Source organism: Tasmannia lanceolata, unplaced genomic scaffold (genome assembly GCF_043159265.1).
Source record: "Tasmannia lanceolata isolate RefF3 unplaced genomic scaffold, GAP_Taslan_0.1 ptg000023l, whole genome shotgun sequence".
In the NCBI taxonomy this organism is placed as follows: domain Eukaryota; kingdom Viridiplantae; phylum Streptophyta; class Magnoliopsida; order Canellales; family Winteraceae; genus Tasmannia; species Tasmannia lanceolata.
In genome coordinates, this window is record NW_027518700.1 from 4,123,727 (window position 1) to 4,145,160 (window position 21,434).

Here is a 21,434-nt window from a genome sequence, read left to right on the forward strand (position 1 = left end):
CTTCTTAGACCATAACTCACATAAATTTAAGTTATTTTGATGCAAAAAGACCCCTATTACCTTCTATAACTAAAATAGACTCATAAAAGGCTCTTTTAACCTCCTAAAACTAAAAGAAAAACTCAAAAAAGCATATAAGACTCAAAAGGGCCCTCATGATATATGAATCACCTCTGAAATTGTATGCGGACCGGGGCATCTGAAATGTATCTGCAACATCTGTGAATCATCTGTGATGTCGGATCGTTGATCTGAAACATCTGAATCAAGGAATATGGTTGTCCATCCAAATCGAAGTCAACTTCCTGCCCCTACGTCTCTTCCGTCGCTGGTATACTCGAAATCCTGAGTCTGGATCGCCATCAACTTTCCCCGGCTTGGAAGTATTTATCTCCGGTGAATGAAAACTTTGATGCCTCTCATAAAGATCCCAGTTGAGTTGCTGAAGCTCCTGTGCTGTAATCCAAGTGCAGTCGGACTCTGGTCTATCACGCCATCGAACTAAGAATCGCCTGTGTCCTCCTGAATGGGTAGAGATTACCTGCTCATCTATTATATCAACTATTTTCTCTCTCTCTTTCTTTGGTTGGGTGGCAATGGTATGAGAGGAATAGGTAACAAAGAAAATGATGGGTATGTTTCCTGTACGGTTTGGTTTTATGGGGATACAGGTGGGTTATCTTGGGATGGTTGAGATAATGTAGGCTCAGCTAAGTTTGCTTGGCCCCTAAAGAGTACCAGATCCTCCACATTAAACACATTACTAATTGTCATATCGGGTGGAAGGTCAAGCACATAGACATTCTCACCAACTTTCTTAATCACTCTGAAAGGACTAATGCTTCTTGCATGTAGCTTTTTGTACACTCCTTTAGGAAATCTCTCAGGCCTAACCCTCACCATTACCATGTCTCCTTTAAATGCTTGGTACCTGCGATGCAAATCTGTAGAGGATTTATAATCAGCATTACTCATGGATATCTTATTACGGATTTCAGCATGCAGATCATGAATGTGATGCGCAAATGACTCGGCGGACTCAGATTACTTGGCTTTAGGTGGGATGGGAATAAGATCAACAGGGCCCCTAGGATGCTTTCCAGTAACAATGTCAAAAGCTGAACGACCCGTGGATCGATTAATTGAGCTATTATAGGCAAACTCTGCTGTAGGGATGGTCTGATCCCAACTAGATACTTGATCTCCTACAAGACATCTAAGCAAATCCCCTAGACTCATGTTGACAAGCTCGGTCTGCCCATCTGTCTGGGGTGAAACGCAGATAAAAACTTCAACTTGGTGCCTAACATCGTCCAAAGTGTCTTCCAAAAATAACTAACAAACTTGACATCTTTATTAGACACTGGTCTTAGGTAGACCATGAAGACGCACAACCTCCCTAAAGAACAACTTAGCCACATGAGTTGCATATGCAGTTTTGTTGCATGGAATGAAATGTGCCATCTTGGAAAATCTATCCACAACAACAAAAATAGAATCATGGCCTCGAGCTGTCCTGGGTAGACCTAAGACAAAATCCATACTGAAGTCTTGCCATGGGGAATGTGGCACGGGTCCCCAACAACTAAAGAAGCCTAAACATAGTTTCTAATTAATAAAACCAAACTTTCCTAAACTTGACCTCTCTAAAATACCTATACGAATTCTAAAATTTCTCAAAGATGAAACATTTAAAAATAAGAAAGAAAACCCTCTCATCTTTTGAGTTATCTCTTCAATTGGAGCCTTGTATAAACTTGCGGGCTCACTCAATTTGTATCAAGATGTTAGTGATGACCTTGGGACTTTGGTAAGAAACATAAACTCATGTTTATCTCTTTGGATTGTGCATGTAAGAAGTGAAGAAAACTAGCAAAGAGTTATTTTTATTCTTGACCAAACAGGTAGGAAGGAGGTAGGCTATTCTTAGGATTCATCTGTAATGTTTTTACAGTTCATCAGTGAGGTCAATTAGGGCTCCACAATTTATGAAGAAAAGTTGCCTTTTCTTGAACAGTTTATTCTTGCCATCCTAATTGATTTTAGATTTTTACTCTATGGGAAATCTTTGCATTCTTTTTCTCCAAAGTGTTCCTATTCAGGCAAATTTACTTCAAGGCCATTTCCCCAAGTGCCTATTTTCTTTGGCTTGATTGTTTTGACTTATGAAACACATTAAGATTTTCCATAACTTCTCATAAAGTTCTCCTCTATTAATTGCTTTTCAAAAAAGCCTGACTTCTACAGGTCTCTATGCTAGGGCCTTGAATGTTGCTTATATCTTCAACTTTGACAATGTAGCTGTCATTTTTCTCATAATTTGATTGCAAGCAGATCCAAAAGGTCTTGTTTGGCACATATTGGCTATTATTTATCCATTGTTGCTGATTCCAATTCTTACATGATTGAACATGTTTTTCTCAACTTCTAGAATTGATGAAGGTTTATTCTAAGACAGTCCTGATGTAGATCCCAATGACAAACCTGCACGGCCATGACAGCTAGGGGTGCAACTCGGGTCGGGTTCAACCCGAATTGGGGTTGGGTTGGGTTAAGCTTTTTCGCAAATCGGGTTGGGTTGGGTTGGGAAAAACCAACCCGAATTGGAAATCGGGTTGGGTCGAGTTGGGGTGTCGGGCAACCCGACCTGACCCGAAACCCGAATTGTCTTTGTTGAATACCAAAATATTTTGAATATGAATTGAAAATAATGGCGCAATCTCTTTTCCCCAAAAGTAGACAACTCTTATGCACTTTTCTAGATAGCCATTACTTCTCTTCCCATTTTTAACTTCTCCCAATGCCAAAAAATAAAGTAGGTTTTCCTCTCTTGCTACAAGTGTAGCAAGAATGTAAGAAAGTTTACTTTTTATAATGACTTTTATATTTATAAGCTCTTTTCCAAAAGACATTTACTCATTTATATCCTAGGGACACCCGTTTTTTAGAAACAGGGACAGAACTAAAAACTTTCTGATTGGGCAAATGAGAGAGGTAGGAGATGAGGGTATTTTGTAATTTTCAAAAACCACTTGATACAGGTAGGAGTGAGGGTATTTTTGTAATTTTCAAAAACCACTTGAGTTTCTTCTCCCCTCTGAAATCAGGTTGGGTCGGGTTGAGGAAATTGGAAATCGGGTTGGGTTGGAAAAATGGTTCCTCGGGTTGGGTTGGGTCGGGTTGGCCTCAACCCGACCCGAGTTGCACCCCTAATGACAGCCCATGATGACTCAGAACATCTTCCAATGGCTAATAGCCATATGTAAGGCTTCACTTAGCCATGCCCATAAGTGATGTAATGTGACTGTACATGCATATTCTACACCCCGAGCTTTGATTTCCAACATGGTTTCTTTACGATTTAATATTCATGGTAGTTTATGCCTTTGGTCTTGCATGTTCTTTTTTTATGTGATAGAGTAGATCATATACTAATTTTCAGTTATTCTAATCGGTACTTTCTTTAATCATATGAAGGTCGATACCATTACAAGAGCGTTCTAGAGCAGTTGCATTTGTCTTTGGTGGTTTGAGCGTTGGAAGCGTCCTGGGGTATGTGCCCTTTTGAATGAGGTGGTCGAAATGGTTCATACCGACTTATCTTTAATCTTGTAGTCAATGCTCTTAAAACCAAATTGGGATTTGGAATCGTAAAGCTGTGTTGAATTTAGTCGTAAAAATGGGTAGTAAAATGTCAGTTTTTTTTTTAAGTTTTAAGAAAATAAAAATAAACATGTTTTCTTAGAGAGATGAAAAGATAAGAGATCATCCAAACAAGTAGCATTCTATCGTTCCGCATCATATATTCACCAGGTTACAACTTATCATAAAATGTAATTATTGAAAACAATGCTTATCATGACATGTTTATGTAGTAGTGATATTATTGGGGATCTTGATAGATCAGAAGCTTGGCTTGGTGTGTTACCTTCAGTTCACTTTCATCTCTCTTCACTCTATGAGTTAAATAACTTTAATCCAGTTAAAAAAATAAAAACTTTACACAGCTGCCAATAAGATTCACAATGCTCAGTTTTCTACTTTATAATTGTGTGGTGAGCGTAAGTTTTTTTTCCCTTTTTCTGCATTTTTCTAACATTAAAGATACACGCAGGCTTTTGTTCGCACCTCCCCTTATCCAAAATTTCGGCTGGGAGTCTGTCTTTTACATTTTTGGCTCTCTTGGAATACTTTGGTGAGTAAACAAGCATACAACCTTATTATGTTAATGATTTATCTAATATATCACATATAGTTGTCTTTTGGGTAATTATTGCCAAAGTTGTTCACAAAATAAACGTCACTATGTGTAAACTCTTTAACACTAGCTTGAAGGAAATTCTGTAGCAGTGGAGATTTGTAAAATAATCTTTCTCAAATTTTCTTCTATTTTGCTCGTGTCAGTTACTTAAAAAAATCAACAATTGATATGGAATATACTGGACATTTTAATTTACTTATCTGAAGATTTGGCAAACCATGATCTTATAATTAATGCTATTTTCTGTTATGAAGGTGTTTGGGATTTCAGTTTGTTGAAGAAAGGTCATATCCTGTTGCTGCTGAATACATGGTTGGTATGTGCTTATTTCTGTACATTGTTCTTTTGGGCCAGATTTTTTTATTTATCGCATGAAGAAATTATATGTTTTGTAAACTCAGTGGCCCCACAGGCCCTACCGGGACATCAGCAAAATTTCTCAAACTCTTTTAAAAGTTTACAGCAATGAGAGTAAAAAGATACAGGGTTGGAATATCCGGTACTGATGCCATCATGCTGATATCAGCAAAGGGCCCACTTTGGCTCAGTTGCTAGAAAAGAAGGGAGAACCCTTGCCATTTGTATTTACCATGTTTCGTCGTATTTTCTGGTAATTTTTAGTAAGGTTTTAATAGGATTTCAAAAGGTGCCTATTTTATTGGATTTTGGTTCAGTTTTAGGAAGCTTGTAATATGGTTGTTTTCTGCACATTTTTCCTCCATCTTTGGAAAAGGATCCTCTCCAACGGAATTTTATCAGGTGTTGAGCATGGTTTTAAACTTCGGTTTCGGTATGCGTTTCGGCCATCACCGAAACCGAAATTTCGGCCGAAATCCGGTAATTAAAAAAAAAGTCTTATTTTATTCATTCTGAAATTTTGGCCGAAATTTGGAATTTCATGACATGTAGGATTTCACCAAATTTCGGTTTCGGTCCCAACCGAAATCCGAAATTTCGGACCGAAATTTAAAACCATGTTGTTCAGAGAATTTTATGTGTTATATATATATATATATATAGGAAAGTGAAGCTACACCGCCGACTTAAAATACAATGGGCCCACATTGTTTTGGTGATCCAAACCATTCATTTGATTGGCCCTCACATAGATAGGGTGTCCACCAAAAATCAGCTCCATAGGATCATCCCAACCCTACGGTTTGTGGAGGCAAAAATGTACGTGTAAAAACCTTCACAAATTTGTCCATTTTTGCCTCCACAGTTTGAAGGGTTGGGATGATCCTATGGAGCTGATTTTTGGTGGACACCCTATCTATGTGAGGGCCAATCAAATGAATGGTTTGGATCACCAAAACAATGTGGGCCCATTGTATTTTAAGCCGGCGGTGTAGCTTCACTTTCCTCATATATATATATATATATATATGAGAGAACATTACCTACACACTACCTTAAAATACAGTGGGGGCCCACATTGTTTGGGTGATCCAAACAATTCATTTGAATGGTCCTCACATAGATAGGGTGTCCACAAAAAATCAGATCCATAGGATCATCCCAACCCTACGATTTGTGGAGGTAAAATGGACGTGTATAAACCTTCACAAATTAGTCCATTTTTTGCCTCCATAGTTTGAATGGTTAGGATGATCCTATGGATCTGATTTTTTGTGGACACCCTATCTATGTGAGGACCATTCAAATGAATGGTTTGGATCACCCAAACAATGTGGGCCCCCACTGTATTTTAAGGTAGTGTGTAGGTAACTTACCTACACAAGTGTGTAGGAAATGTTCTCTCTCTCTCTCTCTCTCTCTATATATATATATATATATATATATATATATATATATATATAGAGAGAGAGAGAGAGAGAGAGAGAGAGAGAGAGAGAGAGAGAGAGCGGTTTCTACACACAAGTGTAGATAAGTTATCTACACACTAGCTTAAATTACAGTGGAGGCCCACATTGTTTGGGTGATCCAAACCAATCATTTGATTGGCCCTCACATAGATAGGGTGTCCACAAAAAATCAGCTCCATAGAATCCTCCTAACCCTTCGAATCGTGGAGGCAAAAAATGGATAGATTTACACGTCCAATTTACCTCCACAAATCGTAGGGTTGGGATCATCCTATGGAGCTGATTTTTTGTGGACACCCTATCTATGTGAGGGCCAATCCATTTTAATAGTGTGTAGATAACTTATCTACACTTGTGTGTAGAAACCGTTTTCTCATATGTGTGTGTGTGTGTGTGTGTGATATATACACTATATAGGAGAAGAGAAAAGAAGAGAATTTTTTGAATTTTTGGAAAATTCTATGAGAATTACACATCACTTTTTTTGACTTTTTTTAACAAATGCACCAATTCAACTCACATATTTTCAATCCTACCCCCTCCTTTATGCTTTTTAACAAATGCACCCATTATTAAAGCCACATAATTTCAATCTTACCCCCCTCCTTTATGGTTTTTTAATAAAAAATCTATAGGGTGATCTTAACCATCCGATTTAAGAGGAATTATGGAAGCCTCTATAGATTGGACGGCTAGGATCAGCCTATGGAAATGATTTTTGGGGCACAACCTATTTATGTTGTGTTCCATCACATGGACGGTTTAGATCAACGTATGATGTGGTCTGTACAATTCTTTGTTGGCCCGTGCATCGCACGGGGTTTTTTGCTAGTGTGTGTATATATAGGAAAAGGATTGTACGCTCGACCGTACCTAAAGTTAGGTACGGTAGAGTGCCAAATCACATGGGTCCCCCATTTTTGGTGGGCATCTAAACCATTCATTTGCAAGGCCCCATTATAGATAGGGTGCATACCAAAAATCAGCACCATTGAATCATCCTAACCCCTCCAAAACTGGAGGCCAAAATGGGCAGATTTGTGGACAAACACTGTCTGTCCATTTTGGCCTCCACAAATGGATGGGTTAGGATGATCCTATGGAGCTGATTTTTGGTATGCACCCTATCTATGATGGGGCCTTGGAAATGAATGGTTTAGATGCTCACCAAAAATGTGGGACCCATGTGATTTGGCACTCTACCGTACCTAACTTTAGGTACGGTCGAGCGTACAATCTTATTCCTCATATATATATATATATATATATATATATATATATATATATATATATATATATATATATTGCTGGTCTTCTGGGACAAATTTTACATGATGAATGGTATTATGGTACGAAGGATTTTCTATTTTGTTGTACCTTGTATGAACCGGTAGGTCCGGTACAGTGCTGTTCTATTTAATTTTTCCTTTTATCCCGTTTAATTTTTGCTGCATGTGTAGATTTGATTTCGTTACTTTAAGAGTTTTCTTTCTTCCTTGTTCCTCTGTTACTTTGAGAATTTTCTTTCTTCCTTCTTCTGTACAAACAGTGTTGGTCAACTGTATTTACCATAAAAAGAAAAGTGTTGGTTAACTATTCCTGTTGCCTTATCTTATTTTTCTTTCTGCAATATTTCTGTTGGTAAGTTCTTTTTACCTATTGGGACTCTGCATCAATATGATAATTAATTAATAGGTAAGAGATCATTGTTTGGTTTGACAGGAAGGTCCCAGAGGGTTGTGAACGGCTCTTCCTTGGCATCTACCTCTACTAGAAACTCGTGGAATACATCCTTGACAGAATTGAGTGCTTCAGTTAAGGTATTTTTTTTTTCCGAAGGAAAACTTTTCAAAACACATGATAATATACGTAAAAAGTTATAATCAATGTATGTAAGGTGATTGCTTACACTAGTATAATGATGTCAGTTTAACATGTGGTTTGTCTGTCTTGAAAAAATAAACTTAAATAGCAGAAATGCATGTGCATAAGAATTGCGACCCAGAATGACCACTTAGGGTTGGGCAAAACTGTACTTCGTCCCTAAGATAAAAAAAATGAGCTCATGTGCTGGTTTATGAACACCCAAAATCTCCTCCTTGCATACCAATAGGATTGAAAGTACATGTTAGACACAACATGTATAAAAGGTATTCTTGGAATAGACTATGAATAGGGGCAGGCCCATAACTCTTTTATGTTGTCACTTGTAATTGTTTATATACCAAAATCGATAGTAATCAATTATGATTACTCTCCTAACTGTGCTTGTGTGGTTTGCCTTCTACAAAGTTATCATGTTAGCAAATCAAAGGTTCTAGGGTTTCTGATCTATGCTCCATTTCTATAACCAAAAACTGGCTGTAAATAATCATTAATAATCAAAAGTTCTTTAATTCTTCAATTAATTGCAAAATTTTGTATAACCCAAAACTGGTTATCCTGCAATGTAAGTATTATTATTCTCCAAACTATTTTTGTGGTTTGTCTTTTGCAAAGTCTTCATGGTATCAGAGCAAAGGTCTTATGGTTTCAGATCCACATCCAAGCAAAGCACCAACGAAACCAATCAATTAAGAGAGAGATTTGGGGTCTCCTATTCAATCCTTGGTGTTAAGTCGGGTGGGCGGGCCTGAAGTGACTCTACTATGGTGTCGGAGAGGAGAAGTTCCCATCTTTATCATCAATATAAACCGAGTGAATGAACTCTAAACTCTAAAGCAAAGGGAACCCCAAGAGCAGAATGAACTGCTGGGCCTCTTGGAGAATGAGTTTTTCCCTGCCGTGCTCGATCAAATCAATCCTCCTCAGGAAGTCTTCTGGGCGCTCCAAATGAGAATAGGAAGCACCTCATGGCTGATGAGGAGGTCCACTACCGGCAGCTGCTGGGTCTCCCCATCATCCCCGCAGGGGCAGAGAACCCGTCGCTGTCTCAGCTGTGCTATCGGAGGCTTTGGGGATGAGGAGCCCCACCCCAGCAGTAATGGTGCGGCTTAGGTCAACTAACACGAAGATGTACCTGCGGACGATTTGCCCTATTACGGTAAGGCTATTTGACATTTAGATGCAACTCCCCTACTAATCAAAGGCTCTCAACAAGAGGATTCGTGAGGCTTTACTTACCTTTTTGCACTCCCGCCTCAAACACCGATTGCTTTTGGTAGGGCATGTGCCGGGGTGTGTGGGTATGTGTGTGTGGGGGGGGTTTGCTAGGCAATTTTGCAGAAAGCCATTTCGCAGCTATCTTTTGCCAGAGAGAACTTGTATTGGATTGAGCGGTGGGCGCATAATGCATAACGTAGGAGTCATCTGTATGGATTTTATGGATTACTTGGGGATCAAGAATTCAAGTTGAGCAATCTTTACTGTTGGACGAACATTTGAAACTTGTATTGGATTGATTTGCTGCCTCTATTGCGATTGAATGTGACTCCTTGAATGCGATTCATTACGCTACTGGAGCTGATGTCTTCTCTTGAGTCTTGTTGACCTGATTGAGGTGATTTTGGATCCATGCTCTAATGTTGAGTTTCTTCTTTTTTATGTTTGTAGGAAGGCTCACACAGAGGCTGATTTATTGGCAAAGGAGGGGGTAGGAAAGGCAGGGAGTTGTAGTGGGAGATCATGTACCATTTTATTTCGTTGTGAGATTTTGAATTGTTTTTTCTTTTCTTTTTTGTTCTTATATTACCTTGGCCATTTATTTATTTTTCCTTTTGTTCAATAAAGATTATTTGATGTGGTAGGGATGAAAAAGAAAGATTATTGTTAAAACTGAACTCAACTCAACTAAGCCTTTGTCCCAAACTAGTTGAGGTCAGCTAATGAATCCTTTAAAATCAGCTAATGAATCCTTTAAAAAAGAAAGATTATTGATAAAAAAGAAGTAAAAGTAATCTAATGCAATTTGACACAAGTAGAGATGTGGGATTTTCATAAACGCATTTGGCTCCAGCCAGACCATGCTCGAGTCTATCAATTGTAATAGGATGTCATTGGAATACGCAGGCAATCAGTCATGTCAGTAATTATTTTAGGGTTTACGGTTTTGGGTTTAGTGTGTCTTACTCCACACTAAAAATTCATAGAAACTTATTTGGAGTATCAAAACAAATAACAGCTTATGCATTTCATAGTGTGTCTTACTCCACAGTTTGAGAATGTCCATACATCTGCATTATTCAAAACATTTTTAGTTGATGAACCGTTACCCAATCTCTTTATGGAGGAGACTTTTCTATGCACTCCCTCGTTACAAATATAAATTCTAGGATCTTGACTTATAGTTTTACTTGTTGAAGGGGGTGGGAATCAAAATTCTGTAGTGCTCTATTTGTGTGGAAGGGTTTGTCCAAGGTTCATAGTTGGTGGCATAAGAGTTGTGGCGTGGCACTTGATTCCATCTTTCATAAGAATCCTTAAAGTTTACACCGATGGGCAAACCCACGCCAGCCTGTTTTACCTGAATACTATGTTTTTAGGTGACTGAAGTGCTAGACACCTTGGACGCCTCTGGACACAACAACACTTCAGGACACTTAAAAATGTAGTGTCAGGGTTCTGTCATCGAAAGTGCCTGACACTTGAGACTCCATTTAAAGTGCCCCATTTTCGAAAGTCCCGGACACTTGAGACTCCATTTAAAGTGCCCCATTTTGGACATTTAAAAATCATTGAGTCCAAGTGTCCAAGACCTTTAATAACATGTGTTAAAGTATTAAAGGTTAAATAACGCCACTTTTGGTGTAACTGGTAGTTTCACAACATGAATTTCCTAAGTCATATAGTTTCCTATTATAGAAAGATAGGGTGTAAATAACTTATCTACACTAGGGTGTAGGAACTATTTTCTCTTATAGAAAATGGTTTCTTTTAATGTACTTTTCTTTAAGTTAACTTGTACTAAACAAGATATACTTGTTTTATGGCTCTATATTTGGATGGGTTGTTACTATCAAATCAAAGTTTACTGTTAAGTACTAACGTCATTAACATTCATTGAATGTCTTAATCGTTGCTCAATGGCCGTTATCATGCGCTCACAACAAATTTCACATGCATGAAAAAATAATCACACATAAAACAAATTGAGATCAGATTTTCCTCTTGCGAGAAGAGGTTTTATTAAACTAATGGAGACGTACCTACCGGCTCTAACGACCATTAATTACAAAAAACACATCTTATATTATTCATCAAGAGGGTCCCTATCTACCTATAAATTTTGATTATTCTTTTTTCAAGGATCACTTTGAATCGTAGATATTATCTTATTTCGACTCTATTTCTGTAAGAGAGTCCTCTCAAAAGAGGAACTCTCTTGTGTCGTAAGAAATATCGATAATTTGTTTTGACTCTACTTTTGTACAAAAGTCCTCCTGGATGATGAACTCTCTTGAGTCGTATTCTTTGACTATTCTTTTATAAAAGGTTCTCCTAGAAGAGGAACTCCTATAGTTGGAAAATATTTTGGCTTTGTTTTTTGTAAGGGGTCCTCTCGGAAGAGGAACTCCCTTGAGTTATCTTGTGGATTTCCCGGAGGAGAGAAATCTTCTTCGCGAAGGATAGACTCTGACAACTTTGACCTTATTTTGTAAAGGGTTCTCCTGGAAGATGAATTACCTTGAGTCGGAAAAGATTTTGACTCTGTTTTATAAGGGGTCCTCCCAGAAGTGGAACTCTTCTGGGTCAGAGATGTTATGTCTTCAAGTGATCTTTTGAGGAAGACTCTTTCATGGACCTCCTGGAGGGGAGAGGTATTCTTCACGAATGAGGGAAATCTTCATCTTAGGAATTGTCTTTTTCTTTCCGAAGGAAATCTTTCTTTTGAGTCTCCTGGCAGAAACTCAAAAGGATCCATCTTCTTCTTCTCGAAGGAAGTCTGTGCTTTGCACAGGAAAACAATTAGTTGAAAATATTTCTCTCCTTTTCCTTAACGTAATTTTTTCTCCAAAAGGATCCCCTTCCTCTTTATAGAATTTTTTCTTGTGGTCGTTGGCAACTGCAACCGCATCCCTTATCCATGGTCGTTGGCAAAAGCAAAAGAAAACAATTAGTTGAAAATATTTCTTTTCTTTTCCTTAACATAATTTTTTCTCCAAAAGGATCCCCTTCCTATTTATAGAATTTTCTCTTGTGGTTGTTGGCAACTGCCATCACATCCCTTATCTACGGTTCCTTGTTCTCAACTTTTTCCTATGTGAGTTACGCAACTTCCCTTTTTTGAAATGGGGATGGATCATTTTCTTCCCCCTTTTTTGAATTTCGGTTTCCGAGGTAATTTCGGTCCTATCCGAAACCAAAATTTTAGTTGAAATCCTGAAATGTCGGCCAAAATTCGGTAACGGGCACTTGAAATGTCGTTTTTTGGGCCGAAATGTTTGTAATTTCGGCTGAAATTCTGTAAAGGAATAAAAAATTAATATTTTACCTTAAATTTAGCCGAAATTTCCGAAATTTGGTATGTTTCGGGAATTTCGGTTTCGGAACATTTCGGTTTCGGTGTTGACCGAAATCCAAAATTTCGGATTTCAGTTGAAATTTAAAACCTTGGTGAAGGGCACCAATAGCATTAGCGGCAGCAATTTAGGAGCATTCAAGAAAGTCCCATCTCATTTGTGGGGTTGAGCTTACAACCCTTAGGTGAGCGTTTCACGAACGTGCTACTGGCACCCACTGTAAACATCCCACCGGTTAGCACCATCATATGTTATTCACACGAAGGGGGCAGATTTCCATCCCCAATCACCAAATCATCCATCAAGAAGACCCTATGCCGTGCCATTGGCAAATCTCTCTCTCTCTCTCTCTCTCTCTCGTCCCTTCATTTTTCTTCTCCTTCTCCTTCTCCTATTCTCTCTCGTCTCTTCTTTCTTCCTTTCCCCCTCTTCTCCCTTTGTGCTAGTAAACTAGGACATTTCATTTATTTTTTAGAAAACGTTCTTAACCCGATATACAATTGTTGGGCATTTATTACCAATTGTGAGTTGAGATATCAGCTTCCTATTTATGTACATATGTATATACATACATACAAGGAATTATATGATGTCTGGCAATTTTCTGAAGAAAAATAATGGCAAAAAAAAAGTACATTTGAGCACAATTGTTTAGTAATCCAAATCATTCGCTTGTTGGCCCCCAAGGTTGACTGCTAGATAGGCCATGCCCAACAATTCCTCGTTCAGACTATCCTAGCCTTAGTTGTAAATTCCGTTCCGGTGGCCATTCCATTTTGGCCACCGAAACGGAATTCGGGTGCGATTTCGGTCATTCCAGTCGAAACTTTTCGGTCACACAAATCCCCTTTCTCAAAATTTCGGTGGAATTTCTGTCATTCCGGTGCATTCCAACGGCCATAAAATGGTCATAAACGGTTGGTCATAAAATGAGGGTAAAAGGGTCAAAAAGCAATCCCAACGGCTATAATGGCATTGTCGTTTTTTTTCAAAAAATTTGTGCATTTTCAGTCGATTCTGGGCGAAACAGGGCATTCTGCCAGAATGGACCGGAATTCTGGCTAGAACGGAAAATATGCCCAAACCGTTCCGGATTCCGAGCCGGAACAGGAATTCCGGTCCATTCCGGCCGGAACGGAACGGAATTGATAACTAAGATCCTAACCAATTAATGATCTGCAAATGGATGCTTAAAAAGATGAAAGCCAAACGTTTCATGATCAGAGCTGATATTTGTGTTGAATGGAGGATTGGTTCATCCACATTGGCATGATCCATCATAGTGTGCCTCAGAGGATGAATGGTTAGGATCATTGAACAAGTTCCTTTCTTGCCCTTCTTTTTTAAAAATATGGCTGGGCACCATTTAATTAATCATATCACGCATTTTTAAAATTTATTAGGGCCCTTTTTTTGTTTATAAAGGTAGATGCTAACTAGTTTCTTATTTTGGTTTAAGTTTCTTGTGAACACATTGTAATATTAATTGTTTACTGTTGTTAATGTTTCATTAGAAATTTTTTAGAGAACTTTGTACTATGTGTTATCCATTTCACATCAGCCTTGGTTATCTAATTGACTTATTATTTTGTAGGATGTACCTTGGAAGGCATTTTTCAAAAGCCATGCAGTGTGGGCCATGATATACACTCACTTCTGTGGGAGTTGGGGCCATTATACTTGCCTATCATGGCTCCCTACTTATTTTAGGTATCTTTATTTCATCAACTATTTTAGGTTTTTTCTTGTTAAATAATTTATACAATTTTTGAGATTTTTAGGTTTGATTTGGAATTGTTGTCATCAAATAGACCATCCATGTTGCATTTTAAGAAAAAAAAATCAAGCGTGCCTCCAATATTGGTTTGTATGCCTTTCTCCAGGATGATCACAGTTTCATTCATGCATGTTTGTCATGATAGATTGGATTAGGATTGAGCCTTTAGCTCACTTGGTTAAGGCTTTGTTCTCCAACCCTGAGGTCAAAGGTTCAATCCAGCTTATCAAACAAAAAAAATGATAAATTGAATTATATGGTGATTATGAATCATCAAACAAAATTGTGAGCATCACTCCTAATAGAAGCATAATAATGTTATGTTTACTTTTCCATGAAACAGGCAGTATCCAGTAGTATGTCTAAACGGTATTGTCAAACATTTGATGGACTTTACTACACTGGTCATTTGGGCTCTTGAGAATCACTTCATTCTCTGTGTTTATGACTATTATTCAAATTATTGAAGTCTACTTTCTTATGGGTCGCTTTCCTTACGTCCAGTTTATCTCTTTCTTTGTTGCTTCAATGTTGTTTCATCTTCAAAGTGGGTGATGTTGTATTATATAACTTGAGTTCTCACAGCATGAATAATAACCAATCTTTAAATATTGTATGCTCATGTTGTATTGTTACTTGAGTTCTCACAGCATCAATAATAATTGATCTTTTAATATTATATGGTAGTTTTATCTTAGAATTTATCTCAGGGCCTCATTTTCTATTTCTTTCTTGACTTTCATGATCAGTGATTAAGGGATACTGTTTTACTTAACAACAGTTATTTAATTACAAATAATCTCTTACAATATTGCCGGTCAATGTGTTTTTAACTCTTTGCTGGACAATTAAAGTCAGAAACAAATTAAATATTTTCAATTGTACATTCATGCAGTGAGGAGCTGGGCCTAAATTTGACGGAAGCTGCATGGGTAAGCATATGATATCTAATTCCTTTGTTTAAGTACATAATTTAATATTCTGACAACATAACTGTAATTCATTCTGAAAAGGGATTTGCTAGCGTCCATCTCAGAGGCATTTCGCGGATGGGCTGTTGCATGTGAGGGCAGCCACCTCGTGAATGAAGACAAAATCTGCTGAAAAGTGAGCCTCTGTGGCTGTCAGATGCAACAGACCATCCGCGACATGCCTTTGGCGATGGACGCTAGCAAATCCCTTCTGAAAAATATAAAATTCCTTTTGTAGGAAAAATGTAAATGTAGATGCAAAATAAAGTAGTCTTTCAAATATAGAATTGGAATAAACAATTTTACAAGTGAGCTAAATCTAGGTGGTTATAGGATTTCGTAGCTATTTATTTCTCTAGTCTGGACCTTAGAAGCAGGAATCTTCCCTCGGGGTGCCGCTCCCACCTCGGAACCTCGATTCGGCGCTCCTTAGGAAGGAGCTTCCAGGGAGTGCGACCCCAAAGTGACAGGAACTACTCTCATGATGCTCTCACCTCTTCTATTACTCCATAAGTCCCACCACTAACTTCCTTGCATCGAACTTCTCCAACTCTTCAAAGTAATTCATTGGAGCAAGCACAAAGGCATTTGCATCTTCAGAAGGCGTGAGGAACAAGTGTACGTAAATGAAGATGGTGAAGATAGTTAGAAATTATTGCTATTTTATGTACTTAAATTTTGAAAGATACATATGAAAATGGTTTGAAACTATTATTTTTTGATGTACATGAAACTTAGACTCTCCCAAACTTAGACTCTTCTAGACCCCACACTTCCCTGCCCCCGCTTTGTGCTTCTAAGGTCTGGACATGTAAAATCTCTCTTTTCTTTGTTACTTAAATTTCATAGGCTCATTCATTTTAAGGACCAGTAATTATGTCATGGAAGATGGATTTCTTTAGTATAAGAGCCTGGGATTGATGCTGTTGAAAATCTCCCCAAATCACATTGATCACCTGAGTCGACTCAATTTTACCTCGTGCGACTTCAAGTAAGATTTTTTAAACAATCGAACTTGAGGCTTCTCTCCATAGGCCAGCAAATTTTTTGTCTAATAATTTATAAGTAAATTAGATGAACATCTCATTCATAATATAATTTAAATCATGATATGGACAATGTATTAAAAACTGAAGATATGGAAACATGGTACACATAGGAATGGAGAAGAGGTGTAAGTGATAGGAAACTTCACAGAGAGTAAAGCATTTTGAATTGAGGGGTTCCAATAATTCGCAAGGCAATGCATGCTAAATGAATACATCACAATTGAGGAAATTATTTATAGAAAAACTGAATATGTCATCACTTTCCGAAAAAAAAAACTTAATATATCGTGTCATCAACTGAGTAGTTTGCAGTTTTCGAAACCCCTTTAAAGACTCTTAATGTTCAGGTCTCCAAGAGATGAACTAAATAGTAAATACGCACTCCTGATATCATTCTTGCGATTTTAATAGGTATTCATTTTGCTGAAGAGGGAGAGTTGTTGAGTTCATTCAATATTCACTCTCTTCTCCTTCCCCGTGTCCGTCGTTGAAGCCTCGGGTTGAAAGGTCTATTCAAAAGACTTAGATTGCCAAATATTTTCTCTGGATTACTGCTACAAGATTGCTAAATCAAGCTCAAATTGAACCTTCCTTGAAGTGTTAATATGCTTTACTAATCATAGTTTTGACTTGGCTTAGCTTGGAATTTTGCATCGATTGACTAGACTTGATCTGGATTGATTTGTAATCGTAGAAGTTTTGAAAAGCAAGTACATTATAACATTTGGGTCTCCTAGTATAGCTGTGGAATTATGTCTTCTAATCAGTGTTTAAAATTTATACTCAAACAAGTTTTCTTCCAAGGTAAAATCGATTTGACTCGGGCGAATCAATAACTAGTGTGAAGTGTTTAAGTGATTCAGGTCGTCAAAGGAGTTCTTGATTGATTCAATAGGGCCAAAAATGAGTTGACTTGGAAAGTCAATGATTAACTCAGGATGTTTTTAGACTGTGTCTAAGTGCATTTCAGAATTTGTTTTTCGTTGTTAGGATATCCCAAAGGTTTTGTTCAAATGATTATCGATATTTGCACAAAATTGTGAGACAAGGGTAGAATTGATTGTGTGTGTGGGTCATTTTAAGTTTCATGGGCTTTTAATGGTAATATGGTGTTCTTTGAACATCAACAATTGCCACATGATTTTTCAACTGAACATAAGGATCTTAGAAAGCTTTCTTATTTTTTTTTTTGTTCTGATCCATCTTGAATTTCCTATTGCAGGTCTCTATTCTTCCTCCTTTGGCTTCAATTCTCGTGACTAGCATTGCAGCACCATTGGCTGACAACTTGATCTCAACTGGAGTTGAAACCACAACGGTAGGCAGTGTGGGTTGTGGCAACTTTCAATAAAAAAAGTTGTCATTCTAGCATTATGGTTTGATTTCCTCCATTGAAAATGATTTATTTCTGACTCTTAAATTCTTATGCTAACAAAAACAACATGAGGAAGTTATGTTTATGCTATTTTTTAAGTGAGATATGTGACCTCTTAAACAGATCTTTAATTTTTTTTTTTTTTGAAAATTAACAATTGTATTGATACTATGAAGATTACATTGGGGGCTAGGGGTCCCTACTTGCATTACATAGAATCAATTAAGGGTGGCTAGGATCATGCTCCTAGACCAGTAAAAAGCCAAAAAAAGATCTTCTGGGTCAACCACTACAACGAGTTCTATACTTCCATGCGCTGCCACCCTGCCAAATACCTATTTCACTTCCCTTTCGAATTCTTCATCTACTACCGCAGCTGAAAATGCCTTCGCCATTCCCTTTTCCTTTCCTTTACATTGCACAATGGTCTCATTTGAAAGTGCCATATTTGTGGACCCCATCAAATCATAGTTTTGACCTGCCACGTTACTCAGACTGCCCACCCTGCCAAATACCTATTTCACTTCCCTTTCGAATTCTTCATCTACTACCGCAGCTGAAAATGCCTTCGCCATTCCCTTTTCCTTTCCTTTACATTGCACAATGGTCTCATTTGAAAGTGCCATATTTGTGGACCCCATCAAATCATAGTTTTGACCTGCCACGTTACTCAGACTTGCCACGTTACTCAGACTGCTCCACCACTTTCTAGCCGGCTAGTTCAAATTTTAAAAATCCCGCTCAAAGGCCTAAAGCTATTGTGCGCCTCTAATAGTGCACTATAGCCAATCCATCGAATCTGATCATCGGCGGCCTCCACCTTGCGCCACCGCCTGTTCCGGGGGATCCTCATTAAACCTCCAAGCCAAAAAACCCTAATCTATTCCTAGAGACTACCATTTTTTACCCTAATTTCTCCCCCTTCATCTTCACCAGAACTTAAAATCCTAATCCTACGCTTATTTTCACCTAATCCTAAAGCCCATCATTGTTCACCCTAATCCTACCCTTCTAGCCCCAACCTTGCACTTCGATCAAACCCCATATTTACCCTCCACGTCCAACCTCTTCATTTTTTCCCCCGAATCCGGCCACCCTTTTTCACACTCCTGCCACGTCCACCACTTCTGACGACTCATCAGCCCACTTTCTCCATCCACCCAACCCAGATCCGATCCTTTCCCCAATAAATCCTGCCCACTCGGACTCGGATCCGGCCATGTCGCACCTCCAGCCACCATTGCTGCATCCCCTGCGAGATCTGCCCAACTCCGGGCATCATCCGGCCACTAACACCTCCCTTGCTCATCAAGGGAGAGAAAGGGAAAGATAAGAAAATAGGAAAGATAGATCTAAGAGAAAGAGAGACCAGAGGGAGATCGATCGAAGAGAGAAAGATCAGCGAGAGATGGGGGAGAAAAAGAAGAGAGAGGGAGAGACCGAAGAGACGAGAGAGAGAGAGAGTAAATAGGGACGGGAGAGAGAGAGAGATGAAATAGGGACGGGAGAGAAGAGACGAAATAGGGACGGGAGAGAGAGAGAAAGAGAGACGAGAGAGAGAGAGAGAGAGAGAGAGAGAGAGAGAGAGAGAGAGAGAGAGAGAGAAGGGAAGAAAAAGCCTCCCTCCCTTGGGTTTCCATCGACCTAGGGAGGGAGCTCCAAAATTGCCTTTTTTTTTTCCCTCCAGAGGCTCTCTTCCCTCTTCCCCAGCAATTTGTTAAACAGATCTTTAATGTATCGATGAGATTGTGGTAAGTGATTCCTGGTAAATAGGTGGAACAATAGTCTTTAAATGCAACAATCTACATTTTGAACAAAGTGCTACATTTATCAGGAGGGGCATTCCTTGTTTTGGCAATGGCACTTCTCTCCTTATTTTGCATCTTTCTGATTGGCTGTTGACTTTTTGGGGAACTGTAACAGCCCTTAACCTCTAACTAAACTCAACTCATTCAACTAAGCCTTTGTCCCAAACTAGTTAGGGTCGGCTAATGAATCCTTTAGAAAATTTTCATGAAGAAGGTGAAAGGATCTACCTGGCTTAAATTGACCAAGTCTAATCCTGACACTAGTTGGGTTCGTCTACATGGATCATTTTCTTCCATTCTCTCCTATCCAATGTCATGTTCTCTGTGATGTTCCAAGACATCAAGTCTTTCCTCACTGTTTCTATCCAATTTGTTTTCGGTCTTCCCCTACCTCTTTTTACAACATCAACTTGGCACGAGTCACTTCTTCTTACTGGAGCATCCACAGTCTGACGTTTGATATGCCCAAACTATCTTAAGCGGTACTCTCTCATCTTCTCCTCAATTGGTGTCAACCCCACCTTTTTCCGGATGTCTTCATTTTTAATTATATGTAACCTTGTGTGGCCTCACATCCATCTAAGCATTCGCATCTTCGCTACACTCATCTTATGCACATGCTGCTTCTTGGTGGCCCAGCATTCTGAGCCGTTACCGACGCACAAAGAAAATATTTTGTTGCGAATGAACAAGATATTGAGGAATTGTCGATATGTATAAAACTTTCCCTTCAACTTCGTAGGTATTTTACTGTCGCACAGAACTCCTGAAGCATGCTTCCACTTCAACCAACCTGCCCTTATTATGCGGTTAACATCGTCTTCAATCTCTCCTTCCTTATGTAGGATTGAACCAAGATTGGGGTGGCATTGTTAAAAACAAGGGAGTGTGGATGTCTCCTTTACCAGGATAATACTCCATTTAGAGGCTAACTATGACTACATATTCAATATGTAGAACAATGTGAGGACTAGAACCATCCTCTCTTGGACTAGGACATTAGAGCAGATGATGAATGAAGCGGCCATAATTTCTGGGAGAACGCATAAATCAATATTAGTATTTGGAAGGGTTCTATCTGTGAAGTGTTCAAATTGCTGTTATAGATAGGTGTTTCATTAGAAAATTTGTATGTGATTCATTCATACGTATGAAAAAAGATATCGTTGGCCAAGAGGATGATGTTTATGCACAAGACAATCTCTAGATGGAGTCATCATTGCTCTTGAATGCGTGGATGCTTTATAAGGTCGATTGGGACAAAGCTTATGGCCACGTCGATTGGTATTTAATCGATTACCTTATGTTCATAGTGGGTTTTAGACAGAAATGGCAGAGTTGGATACAAGGGTGCAGATCATCAGTCAGTTTTCTATTTTGATTAATGGGTTACCTGCTGGATATTTTAAGTCACAAAGGAATTAGACTAGACAATCCGTTATCCCCATTCCTGTTCTTGATTGTATAAAGGCCTTAAGCAAACTCATTGACAGAGATGAAAATGTTGTTTGTTTGCTAGTTCATGAGCTCACCACGTACATCTCATTGGTCAGCAGCCACCCAGATCACGAGATATCTGTAGAAAGCTCATGGTAAAGGACTGTTCTACAGGGTGTTGTAGCTTTATTGGAGGCAACTTGGTTTCATGGAAGAGTAAAAAGCAGGATGTAGTATCCAGGTCAAGTGCAGAAGTAGAGTACGGAGCTATGGCTCATGCATGTGGTAAATTGATTTGGTTGAGATCCTTTTTGTCAGAGATTGGCTTGCCTTCTTAACCCTTCCATTTGTGAAGGGAAAAAATGGGCAGATTTATGGACAAACAGTATCTGTCCATTTTTCCCTCCACAAATGGACACCCTAAGATGATCCATTTGAGCTGATTTTTGGTACACACCCCATCCATGATGGG

At 38.6% G+C, this 21,434-nt stretch overlaps 1 protein-coding gene across 1 annotated transcript in view; it reads left to right on the forward strand.

Moving 5' to 3' along the window:
- The window catches only part of PHT4;5 (phosphate transporter 4;5), a 34,589-nt gene that overhangs the window by 6,203 nt on the left and 6,952 nt on the right, over positions 1 to 21,434 (forward strand). Inside the window, exons 5-11 of the mRNA XM_077366128.1 lie at positions 3,478 to 3,552; positions 4,115 to 4,195; positions 4,516 to 4,577; positions 7,810 to 7,907; positions 14,140 to 14,255; positions 15,218 to 15,254; positions 17,565 to 17,660. Coding sequence (XP_077222243.1) covers positions 3,478 to 3,552; positions 4,115 to 4,195; positions 4,516 to 4,577; positions 7,810 to 7,907; positions 14,140 to 14,255; positions 15,218 to 15,254; positions 17,565 to 17,660 — 565 coding nt within the window. The remainder of the gene's footprint in view (positions 1 to 3,477; positions 3,553 to 4,114; positions 4,196 to 4,515; positions 4,578 to 7,809; positions 7,908 to 14,139; positions 14,256 to 15,217; positions 15,255 to 17,564; positions 17,661 to 21,434) is intronic.